The sequence below is a fragment of the Chiloscyllium plagiosum genome, unplaced genomic scaffold (assembly GCF_037043375.1).
Source record: "Chiloscyllium plagiosum isolate Xiang-an unplaced genomic scaffold, Cpla_swu_hap1 HiC_scaffold_34, whole genome shotgun sequence".
In the NCBI taxonomy this organism is placed as follows: Eukaryota; Metazoa; Chordata; class Chondrichthyes; order Orectolobiformes; family Hemiscylliidae; genus Chiloscyllium; species Chiloscyllium plagiosum.
The window spans coordinates 29,008,014-29,021,189 of record NW_028270172.1 but is presented as its reverse complement, the minus strand read 5'-3'; the positions used below and the strand labels follow the sequence as shown (position 1 = coordinate 29,021,189).

Here is a 13,176-nt window from a genome sequence, read left to right as displayed (position 1 = left end):
TACTCTCTGTTAACCACAGCTCAACAGGTATCTAACAAACAGTGGGTAAGTGCAAGCACAAATAACAAACTGGTTCATTTCCAGATAGAACTTATGGAATATGGACAGCACTCAGCAATACTCTGTTACTGCCAGTGCAGAAAACTACTGCACCCAGCACTAATGCACAGAGGAATTCTAACTGGAACTCATTGAGTCACATCATGCATCTTGATATTGAAACATATTGTAAGGCTGAAGATCAAAGTGAGAAAGCAGCATGATGTATCATAATTTTGCCTTGCATCATGGATTTTGTTTGTTGAGATGAGGAAATTCAGTGCATTTGAATTAATACAAACTGGGCTCAGTTTGGACAAATCAGCTTGCCAAATCACTGGAATACAATGATTTGGATGTTCTTTTCTCTCATTTTTTGTCCTCTGACCCAAGAATGAGAACAAAGGAGAGACAATATGAAGTGATGAGACTGTGAGACTCATTATTAAATGTAGTGGTCGAAGCAAATAGCATTTAATAGGAAACTTAAAAACATATGAGGGAGAAGGGAATTGAAGGTTACCAAGAATAGAATTAGTTAGCAAAAGATAGGAGGAGCCTAACATGGGTTTGTTGGGATAAGTGTCATATATCTTATGTAATCATGTAAAAGCTGAGGGACATAGAGTATCAGAAAGTAAGCAAGGATGATTGAAATAATACAAGATATGACAGATGTAGGGAGTAGAAGATGATAGAGTTTAAGATGTAAATGTTTTTATTCCCAATATTAGGTATGCTTTAGTCACTCATTACAGTACACAACCTTTCAATCTAATAAATCAGAGATTATTACTAAATGTAGCATGGTGTAAATTTTCCATATAGCAACAAAACCACAGACAGCATATCATGTAACATAAAATTCAATCAAATTGGAGAGAAACTTAGTTGGGGTAAAAGAATTGATTGATTAAGCTTAATAGAATGCAGACCCTTTAAGGCTTGAGGTAGTGACATCCCGAGTCATCACAGAATCCCAACAGTGTAGATGCAAGCCATTCGGGACACTGAGTTCACACCAACCCTCCAAACAGCATACCACCCAGACCCACCCTATTCCTCTAACTGTGCATTTCCCATGGCTAAGCCACCGAGCTTGCACATCCCTGAACACTGTGGGCAATTTAGCATGGCCAATCCACCAAACCTGCACATCTTTGGATTGTGCAAGGAAACCAGAGCACTCGGGGATAACCCATGTGGATGGGGAGAATGTGCAAATTTCACACAGACAGTCACCCAAGGGTGGTATTGAATCCAGGTCCCTGGCACTGCAAGGCAGCAGTGCTAACTACTGAGCTACTGTGCTGCCCATCTCTCCTCCTTCCCTCATCCCCTTCAATATTTCAATGTACACTAGCTAACAGGTTAATGTGTTGTACAGGATTTCTATATGTGCTATCATGAGAACTTCATGAAAAACAGTAAAGGAAAAATTTCAACTTTCTGATACAGTGGCTATTAAAGATAATATCACTGTTTTCATGCCCAGAATAATTAGGATCTATAAAGACTTACTTAATTGTTGAATATGGTGACCCTTGGATGGAGTGACCAGATAGATAGAAAGCTGGGTGCGAGGAAGCGAGGTGTGTGGACACTGACACATTGTCCTTTTTCAGCAAAGATTCTGTAGAAAGTGGGTGCTCGTGATTTCTGGATCTCAGGGTGCTGTCTGAGGACTAAAGAGAGAGAGTATAATTATTGTTAAATATCAAAAACCTTAACTTCAACATCTGCTCTTAACATCAGATAGGAAGAATGTGTAATTTTATATGCAGTTAAACGATAATAATTTGATTGGAGAGGTAATGGAGAAATACCAATTTGCATATTTGCATACCGCTGCTTTCTTAATTAATCTTTATCTCTGTTAGCAGCTCTTCTGCAGCTGGCCTCTGTCTGTTTAGATCTGTGTTGCTTTCTCACTCCAGGGAGCTAATTTTGTGTAATTTGCAACAGAGGAGAACTGCATTAGTACCAAAAAGAGTGCCACAAATTCAGTTCAGTTGTGCACTCAGTGCGACAAAAGCAGATTAATGCCATGCACATTTTCACAGTGTGTAGTGCCATAAATCCAGTTTAGTGCCACATTTAAAATCACAAAGACAGTTTCACATAAAAATGCTGTAAATGCATTTTACTCAGGCACTATTTGCACTCAGGGATTTTGAAGGAGATGGCTGAATCGAAGAAGAAACAATAAATTATATTCTATCACCACCTTTGTCTTTTCCACTACGAGAACAGTGAATCCACAATTTCTTCAGACTAGTCATCGTATCACGGCACCTGATTTTTATGGAAAGCAAGTTATGAAATTATACCAATTAAATTCTACAAAACTTGTACTGCCCACTCAGTACTAAAAATGCACAGGGATATGAATACCATAAATTAAATCAATGCTCAACCTTAGCAGATGTTCAGTGCCACTGATCCCAGTGGAAAGTATGCACTGACCCACCTCACATTAAAAAAATGAATAAAAAAGATGAAGTGACGATACAAAGAGGTAGAAGGAGGAATTATAACTCATTCTGTCCAAGAGAAACCAGGCAGAATGGGACTTAAATGGGAATCTGCATACTTACCATGTAATTCCCACAAAGTAGCTATTTTAACACCACTGGTATTATTGATCATTCGGGTGGGAGCTTCATACATTTATGTGAATGGGGTCTTATCACATTTATAAAACCGCAACATAATTTTAACAGTAAGGTACCCATTGTGAGGAAGCAGCAACGAGTAATTGCCTTACTTTTCAGTCAGCAGTGAGGAACGGCACTTATTCTTCACCTCATTGACTGCTGTTTACAGGAGTTTTGTGGACTTGTCACAGGATTATAGAACTTTTTAAGCACAGAGGGAGGCCATTTGGCCTGGTGGATCTGTGTCAGGCAATTGACTACATGCCACTGCCTCGATTTCGGCCCATAGCCCTATACATTCTTCCTTTCCATTCAGGTGGAAGCACTGATGCAACGGTAATGTCACTAAATGAGTAACCTGGATCCCGGGGACACGGGCTCAAATGCCACCATGGAAGGTGATTCAACTCAATAAAAAATATCCGAAGCTCAAAGCTGTTGTAATAACCGTAGTCACAAAGGGAAAACATCAGTATTCACAATGTCCTCTGAAATGGCCCAACAAGCCATTCAGTTGTATCAAACCACTACAAAGTCTAAAGAAAGATGACCCAATGTCGATCTTGGCATTGGAAATGACAATAGAACACTCAGCCCTGATAATCCTGCAAAGTGCATAAATCACTACTCCTATAAGACCATAAGACATAGGAGCGGAAGTAAGGCCATTTGGCCCATCGAGTCCACTCCGCCATTCAATCATGGCTGATGGGCATTTCAACTCCACTCACCCGCATTCTCCCCGTAGCCCTTAATTCCTTGTGACATCCTGCATGTGGAATGGCTCAGAAGCATTGAGGGTGGCAAGGGCATAGAATATATGTTGGGTAGATAACTACAATGTCCACCTCCAAAACTGGCTTGGTATCACCACCACTGGCCAAGCACCAAAGGACATGGTTGACAGACTGGCCTTGCGGTAGTTGATGAGGAGAAAATCTACTTGACTACATCTTCACCAACTGAACTATCAGATATATCAGTCCATGATGGTATCGGTAGGAGTGACTATGGAACATTTAGTGTGAAAATACAGTCCTGTCTTCACATTGCAGATACTCTCCATCATGTTGTATGGCACTACCACTGTGCCAATTGTGAAACGTTTGAACACATCTAGCAACTCAAGAGCAAGCACTCATGATGTACTGCAGGCCAACAGCAGCAGCAGAATTAGATTTAAAATAACCTGTAACCTAGTTACCCGACATATCTCCAACTCCAGCATGGAGATCAATCCTACTCAATGCAGAGTGCAGGCGGACATGTCAGGGTCTGCGTTAGACATATCAAAACACATAGTGACATCCTGGTGAAGCTACAATGCAGGACTACTTGCAATGCAAACAGTGATCCCACAACCAACAGATCAGATCTAAACTCTGTAGTCCTGCCACATACAGTCATGAGTAATGGAGGACAATTAAGTAATACACTGGAGGAGGAAGCTCCACAAATTTTCTCATCCTCAACAATGGGAAAGCCTAGCACATAAGTGCAGAAAACAAGGTTGAAGTATTTGCATCCAACTTCAGCAGGAAGTGCTGAGTGAATGAACAATGTAGAAAATTACCCAGATATGTCTTGTGCACAATAAAATGCAAGACCAATCCATCCTGGCCATTAGTCTACTCTTGATCATCAGCAAAGTAATGGAGGAGTTATCGACAGTGCTACCAAACTGCACTTGCAAAGGAATAACCTGTGTTCACTTTAGGTTCTTCTTCCAGGGCTAATCTGCTCCTGACCTCATTACCACCTTAGTCCAAACATGAATTTAAAAAAAAGACTAGAGGTGAGGTGAGAGTGACTGTCGTTGGCATCAAGAAGCCTGTGCAAAACTGCTTATAGCCACAAAAGTCTAGCAAAACTGAAGTCAATGGGAATCAGGGGATAGCTGTCTCATGCCTGGAGCCATACTTAGCACAAAAGAGACCAATCATCTCAATCCAAGGACATTACCATTGGAGTTCCTCAGGATAGTGATCTCGGCCCAATCAACTCCAGGTGCTTCATCAGGCCCGTTCTTCCTTCTTAAAGCCTAAAGTGGGAATGTTTGCTCATGAATGCACCACTGTCAGTGCTGACCAGGCAGCGACATGCACATCCATGAACAATTTTTTTTAAAAATTACACAATGGTACAATCAGCACCGCTTATGACTCTTCAGATGCAGAAGCAGTCTTTGTCCAAATGCAGTAAAACTGGAACAATATTCGCACTTGGGCTGATAAAAGATAAGTAACATTATCACCATACAAGCAATGACTATCTCTAACAAGGCAAAATCTAACCAATTCCCCTTAGTACTTAATTGTGATGGAGTGTTTGATTTAGTTTTAATGATACAATTTTTTTAAACAGTTTGGATTTTCAACATATTTACATTTGTCTTTTTTTTGTGAAAGTGTTTCATAATTAACTATATCAGTCTAATCGGAACCAGGATTTTTTAAACCAATTTGCTGAAAGCTTCCTGGGATGTTTAAGAGAAGTTTATACAGTGTGGTTTTATGACAGGAAAAAAAAATGATTAGCAGAAGCTAGGATGATCAAGTTTGTTCCAGTTTAGTTAAAACCTTCAGTTTGAAGGAGATCTGATTAATATCAGTTGCAAGAACAGTTTCTCCTAGGAAAATGGGTTTGTTCAGAGTAGTTAGGGAATAAGTTGCCTCAGTGCAATGGTTCAATTCATGAAAATTTCCAGACCTGGAATCTTTAGTTTTCAAGTTGAGAAAATCTAAGATGTCAGTTGTGTGATAATTCAAGAAAAAGATTTCACAGCTCACAACAGGACCTGAAAATATAAAAAATACTGTTAAGGCAAACCTATGGATTGTTGAAACTTTATTGCTGGAACAGCACAGCAGGTCAGGCAGCATCCAGGGAACAGGAGATTCGACGTTTCGGGCACAGGCCCTTCTTCAGGAATGAGCAGAGAGTGTTCAGCAGGAGAAGATAAAAGGTAGGGAGGAGGGACTTGGAGGAGGGGCGTTGGAAATGTGATTGGTGGAAAGAGGTCAAGGTGAGGGTGATAGGTCGGAGTAGGATGGAGGCGGAGAGGTCAAGAAGAAGACTGCAGGTCAGGAAGGCGGTGCCGGGCTGGAGGGATCCGGCTGAGACAAGGTGGGGGGAGGGGGGATGAAGAAACTGGTGAAGTCCAAGTTCATCCCCTGCGGTTGGAGGGTTCCCAGTCGGAAGATAAGACGCTCCTCCTCCGACCGTCGGGTTGTTGTGGTTTGGCGGTGGATGAGTCCAATGACCTGCATATCCTCGGTGGAGTGGGAGGGGGAGTTGAAATGCTGTGCTACAGGTTGGTTGGGTTGGTTCGTCCGGGTGGCCCAGAGGTGCTCTCTGAATCGCTCCGCAAGTAGGCGGCCTGTCTCCCCAATATAGAGGAGGCCACACCGGCTGCAGCGGATGCAGTAGATGATGTGGGTGGAGGTGCAGGTGAATCTGTGGCGGATATGGAAGTTTCCTTTGGGGCCTTGGAGAGAAGTGAGGGGGGAGGTGTGGGCGCAAGTGTTGCACCTCCTGCGGTTGCAAGGGAAGGTGCCGGGAGTGGAGGTTGGGTCGGTGGGGGGTGTGGATCTGACAAGGGAGTCGCGGAGGGAGTGGTCTCTACGGAAAGCTGATAGGGGAGGGGAGGGAAATATATCCTTGGTGCTGGGGTCTGTTTGGAGGTGGCGGAAGTGACGGCGAATGATGCGCTGTACATGGAGATTGGTGGGGTGGTAGGTGAGGACCAGTGGGGTTCTGTCCTGGTGGCGGTTGGAGGGGCGGGGCTCAAGGGCGGAGGAGCGGGAAGTGGAGGAGATGCGGTGGAGGACACCGTTGACCACGTCGGGGGGGAAATTGCGGTCCTTGAAGAAGGAGGCCATCTGTGTTGTACGTATTTTGAACTGGTCCTCCTGGGAGCAGATGCGGCGGAGACGAAGGAATTGGGAGAATGGGATGGCGTTTTTACAGGGGGCAGGATGGGAGGAGGTGTAGTCCAGGTAGCTGTGGGAGTCGGTTGGTTTGTAGTAGATGTCCGTGTTGATTCGGTCGCCTGAGATAGAAACAGAAAGGTCTAGGAAGGGGAGGGAGGAGTCCGAGACTGTCCAGGTGAATTTGAGGTTGGGGTGGAAGGTGTTGGACAGGGAAGAAAAATTTCTCTTTTTTTTGCCAAACTATAAAGTATAGGTATTTGGGAGTAGACAGGAACTTATTTTGTCATGCATGTTGAAACCTTTAGATCAGTGTTATATTTAGATAGAATGGTATTTTTCATATAATTGTTCTACTGTTAATGTAAATCTATGAATTTGTATGTTTGGATTTCAATGAAAGATCACCACATTTAAGCAATAAAAGCAAAACTACGATCTATCTAGCTGTACTTCATTCTGGGATCTGACTTTTCCAGTGGTAACATCAATTGGGATCATTGATAATACCATCGACCAGAAACCGAACCGGGTCAACCATACAAATAATATAACTCTGAGTCCAGGTCAAAGGCTAGACATTCCATGGTGAGTAACTCACCTCATGCCTTCCCAATCCCTGGCTGTCATTTCAAAGGCACAAGCCAAGAATGTAATGGGATACTTGTCACTTGACACCAATCAGGATAAAGCAGCTTACTTATTTGCCACCCCATACAGCAAAGCCACCTTGGACTCTTTTCATCACCAATGCACAGTGGCAGCAATATGTGTCATATATAAGATGCACTGGAGTAACTCACCAATGGTACTCTCTAAACTACCTAGAAGGATCACTCAGCCAGCAGATGCATGGGAATATGATCACCTGCAAATTTCCTCTTCACCATTCTGACTTGGAACGATATTACCAGTTCTTCACTGTTACTAGGACAAAATCTGGGAACTCCCTTTCTAACAGCACTGTGGGTGTGACTAAACCCCAAAGATTGCACGGATTGAAGAAAGCAGCTCATCACCACCTTGATCAGAGCAGGTAGGATACGTGACAATGCGGACCAGGTGGTAATACACACATCCACAAATAATTTTCTTAAGATTACACAATGCTACAATCAGCACTGGTGTGCAGAAAACTGGTGTGCGGCCAACAACAATTTATACGGACCTCAACAAATGTGAAGTATGTTGCCAGGTTATTACACTAAATGACAAGAACCAGGACACATGTCCTCCCTCCTGTGAGATGGCTAGATTTCAAAGGCTAATGGGTGGGATTCTACATAGATAGTGATTAATGAAGAATACTGGCTCAATTTACCGTCATCAATTAAATACTATAATATAAGAATTTCCTTGTTAAGTACAAGTATCAATGATAACGGGTGTTGAACTTTTTCATGGTACATTTAGTTTGTCAACAGAGTAACATAATTCATCATATTATTATTTTTGATTTGATGGTGCCAGGTCATGAGGACTTTAGATATAAACAGTCTGTGTTGCCACATTGTAACAAAACATTTTCTTTTCATAGCTATAATTAAGAATTCCAACTTGCAAACATTTATACATTTACAAAGATACTGAATAATTGATTAAATATTTCCCCTCAATGCTTTGGGGTATTAAGTGTAAAAAACAGGTTTGAGTCAAGAACACCACGGTTCTCATGTGCTCATTTATGTAATTGCTTCCAACTTTCAAGGTGTACAGTCAAGTGGATCGAGAGATGACATCATTGGTAGAAAGGGAAAGTTATGCTTTGGCTTATTTTGAGGGAGTGAGAGGTTGGACAGTGAGGTGGAAACACAGAAGTTTGGAAAACATTTTAAAAACATTAAAATGATTCTCAACACACCGACATTTGCCAAGGTTAAAGAAGTATTTAATTATGAAGCTGCATGCAATGATGAAAGAAATGGGATGCCTACCTTTAGGCATAGTGTGCAGGTGACATTAGGTAGATTAACTATGATAAATGTGGGGTAAAGGGGATGCTCTTTGGAGGGTTGTGCAAACCCAATGGACCAAATGGCCTCTATCTGCACTGTAGGGATTCTACGACTCGAATGCAGCCAAGTGATAAAATTCCTCTTTAATTATTGTTAAAGTTGGAGTGATGCTGCGCAACAGACTTGCAAAGAGGGCGCTCTCTGATAAAGAATGCCAAAGTAGTGCCGATGCGTTTCAACTTAGCTTACATTACATGGGGGTTTACTTGTATACTCATACTATGAAGCTTGGAATGGCATGAGGTGCCCCAAAGGTTTGGGATAATCGCTCTTGCTAATAACAGAATAGCTAGAGTAAGAAAGAAAGAGAAATGAAACTGCTTTCAAATACAGCCTTTTAGAGTGACTAAAGTGTTTTACAATCACAGTCACTGTTATAATTTTTGAACTGCAGTAACGAATTTGACCACATCTTGGTCCCACAAAAAAAGTGGCAGAAGTGAGCAGATGATCTGTTTTGATGATTGTTGAGGTATTAATATTGACTAAGATGTCAAGGACAACACCGCAAGACCCTCCTCATCTTTGAAATGTGGGATCTTTTACATTTATCTGAGAAGGAAGGAGGGACCCTATTTTAATAATGGATTCAAATGTTGGGATCTTTTGCAGTACAGCTCTCCCTCAGTACTGCGCTGAAATATCCAGACTGGATTTTGTGCTCATGTTTCAGAAACTTATTCTAAATCCACAAGTTTCTTCATCAGGGGTATAAATAAAGTCTTGCATAATCTATACAGATACCTGCAATTTTCTAAAATATACAGACTTTGGATCAATATGCCAGACATTTTTGGAAATCTTACTATCTGGCCCAGGAGACAAACCGTCTCAGGAGAAAAATGCTAACTGGTAAAGTCACATTCCTGACATGGATATCTTCACTTATCATTTGCTCAAATTAGTGTTTTTTGTTTAACAGGGGAGATAGCTTTTTTTTAACCTGAATGCAGTGAGTCCTATTTATATCTTCTTTAACTTTGGGATGTTATTGACAATATAGTGGACCAAATGTTTCTTCAACATCAATGTCTCCAGGGCTTTTGTGTAAAGTCGCCAGTCTCAGAGGACCATTCGCTCATTACAGAGAGGCAACTGATGGCAGTTTAACCTGAGGGTCACCATGCCTCAGGCCAGAGAAGAGGTTGAGAAGGGGTGGGATTTATAAGGTACCCTGAGCTTAACTCAGGATGGTGTTGGTGTCACTTGGAATTGAAAAGTAGCTGTCCAGCCAACTCAGTTAACTGGCTTACTTCACTTTTTGTAACATCAAAAACATTGCACATTTTTAGCAGATTAAGAGTGGGTGTGACTTTATTGGACTGATTTCTTTTTGGAACTTTGGCATTTGTGTGTGGCTCACCTTTGGGTCCCTCCAACATGGGTTTCCATGTCCTTTCATATCGCTGGGGTCCCAAACCCTCAAAAGACTTAAGAAAGGAAACTTTGAACTCAGGAAGTAAGACCTTTGATCCTAATTAACCCTGAATTTCTGTTGTTAAAAATACATTCCATTGTCAGTATTTCGTGTCCCAGGACTAGACCTTCATTTGCTGTTGTTATTGCTTTAATTTGCTGGCCTGACTATGGTTAGACTGAATGAGTTTCTTTTCATATTGGCCACTGTCCAATTATCGTAACGAGGTGTTGGCTTAATTCCCGGCATATATTGTTCTTTGTTAAAGAACTTTGTTGGCCTATGTCAAAGACAGGGATATTTAGCTCTTTATTTATACAAGAAGAAATCAAATTCAATTGGAGCTACAAAGTTACATTTAATTTCTTATCACTTAGGAGATTCTGTTTGGTTGGGTGTAAAGTACTATATATAGAAATATACAGAATTAAATGCAACATAAAGCACAAAAACAGTTCCTTTGGCTCAAGCAGTTTGCAGTGGTGTTTATATTCCAGGATCACTTCCTCTCATTCAATCTACTTCATTTCAACCTCTCCAATGATCTTTCTACTCCCTTTTGTCTCATGTACCCATTTAAATTACTTTTGGAAGCATCCAAGCTATTTGTCTCAACCACTTCCACATCCTAATCACTGTCTGAGGAAACGTATGTCTCCCTGGACTGATTAGTGACTATCCAGTTTTGGACACTGAAATAAGTAGAACTATAAGAAAAAAAGCTCCATTTTCACACACTGGGAGTATGATACATGATTATTTTAATATCCAGTGCTGCTACATAAAGAGAAACATGATGTTATCTTCTCATCCGAATTAATTGATCATGCAGTTCAACAAAGACATGTTGCTGCTGACTGCACATTTCCACGGGGTGTGGAGAGGACTATGGGTAGGCATCAGTAATCAGTGTAATGTGGGGACTCAGGGGTAAGGAGGAAGGCGTTAGGAAAAGCTCTATGTGGTGGGCTCCATATGGTGGGAGGAGCGAATGGGATGAAATTAGCTGTTGGGATAATGGAATGTAGCAGAGACCATGGAGGGTCTTAGAAAGGTGAGGGGGGTCCCAGGTGGAGCCTGGTGCTGAGTGTCCACTATGAGCTATGTGTCCTGACATCATTTTCTGTTCTCTAGACACTAACTGCAACGTGGAAATGAACAGCACCCAGGGTGGGTGGAGTCAGTTTGATAGCCGATAGCATGATGCACAATGCTCCGGCGTTGAGGTGGCAAATACATGAAGCATGCGCTTGTAAACTCCAGCTCCATTAACTCTGCAATCATTTCATCACATATATGTGCAGAATGAACATGCTTAGACATCAAATACTGGTCAAGGACGATTTGCACCAAGCTATTGGTGCTTGCAAATTGATCAGGGGGATCTCAATGATGTAGGAGAAAGTGAGCACTGCAGATGCTGGAGATCAGAGCTGAAAATGTGTTGCTGGAAAAGCGCAGCAGGTTAGGCAGCACCAATTGAGCAGGAGAATCGACGTTTCGGGCATGAGCCCTTCTTCAGGAATGAGGAAAGTGTGCCAAGCATGCTAAGGTAAAAGGTAGGGAGGAGGAACGTGGGGGAGGGGCGTTGGAAATGCGATAGTTGGAAGGAGGTTAAGGTGAGGGATACCTTTTATCTTAGCCTGCTTGGCACACTTTCCTCATTCCTGAAGAAGGGCTCATGCCCGAAACGTCGATTCTCCTGCTCCTTGGATGCTGCCTGACCTGCTGCGCTTTTCCAGCAACACATTTTTATCTCAATGATGTGTAAGTTAATGGCAATGACTTAAAAAGAGGCAAATCCTGGCAAATATCAAACCTATAACTTCCAATGCTTGCAAAGCTACTGTGGGAGGTAGACATGATCATATCACCGTCTGGAATGTAGGTATTACAACAGACTTGACTGAATGCTGCAATAAATTTCATGACTGATGTGGGTCTCGGATGAGAAGTAGATCGGAGTGCAGCAGGCACCCCCTTTAAATGTGTTGGTCTGTCAGTCATAATGTTGACACAGGCTCTATATTTCCAGACACCTATGTCAGATGCTGGAGTGTGACCTAAAAACTTCCAGAATGGGAGGCCATACTCTCCCAGTGGCTTTGAAGGTGATAACCACTTTGATCTTCTGTGTAATTGGCTCCTTCCATGAAGTTTCAGGTGACTTGTGTGTCGACTGTCTCAGTTGTGCACCGACTGGCACATCATGGCAGTGATTGATGTTATCTGTGCAACATCACACTGGCTCGCCTGTGCCTCCATGATAATATCACTGCTGCAGCCCAGGCAGTCGGGTTTGGAAACATAGACGGCCTTCTCTAAGAGTATATGTCATTGACTGTACACACATCACACTAAGAGAGTTGTATCATAACGTCACAGAATTCAATCAAAGGGTTCCACTCAGTTAATGTCCAGGTGATCTCTGATCACCTTTACCACTTCTTGGGGTTATTTGCCCACTGCTCTGGCAGCTGCCACTAATTCCTGTATTCTGGAGCACTCTCATGCAATGGATACTGGGGTACCGGCTATTCACTGTGACCATGGTTCAAGACACCATTGCACAATTGCCTGAATGAGGCAGAATGCAGATATGATTCTGCGTATTGCTCAACCAAGACCACGGTGGTGCAGAATATAGACCAATTTTGGTGTGGGGGGGGGGGGGGGTCACCATCTGTATGATCTGAACAGAGTGTGCTTCATCATCCTGGTGTGCTGTACTCTGTACAAGTGGAGCAAGCCACAAGCTGATGTGCTGGACACTGAGAAACCCATGGAACAGGAGCAGGGGAGGAGGGTAAAGACAGTGGAAAGGAAGGAGCTCTCCTTATTCATGTCAGAGCTCAGCTGCATTGGGTCTACAGACCAGACTAGACCAATTGCTACCGCGTTCCAGTAGGTGAGAGCTGAGTGCAGCAAATAATTGTGAACTATAAAACAGTCATTGCCTATTACAAGAGCATTTGATCTGCATTTCGGAGATGAACTACAGTCTCTATTCATTTTTACCAGTGCTTTCTTTCATGTTTGGAATTGTCCAATTGTTTGCCTAGGTATGAAGTTCCCCTGTGAAGTGTGGCTGCAATGCCATTGCATTGCCAGGGATGGCC

The 13,176-nt window shown here is 42.4% G+C and overlaps 1 protein-coding gene across 5 annotated transcripts in view; it reads right to left on the bottom strand.

Moving 5' to 3' along the window:
- Positions 1–13,176, bottom strand: part of LOC122564415 (genetic suppressor element 1-like) — a 374,593-nt gene that overhangs the window by 119,855 nt on the left and 241,562 nt on the right. For all 5 annotated transcript variants that reach the window (XM_043719243.2, XM_043719246.2, XM_043719245.2 and 2 more), the window contains one exon: positions 1,561–1,724. In XM_043719243.2, the coding sequence (XP_043575178.2) occupies positions 1,561–1,724 (164 nt within the window). The remainder of the gene's footprint in view (positions 1–1,560; positions 1,725–13,176) is intronic.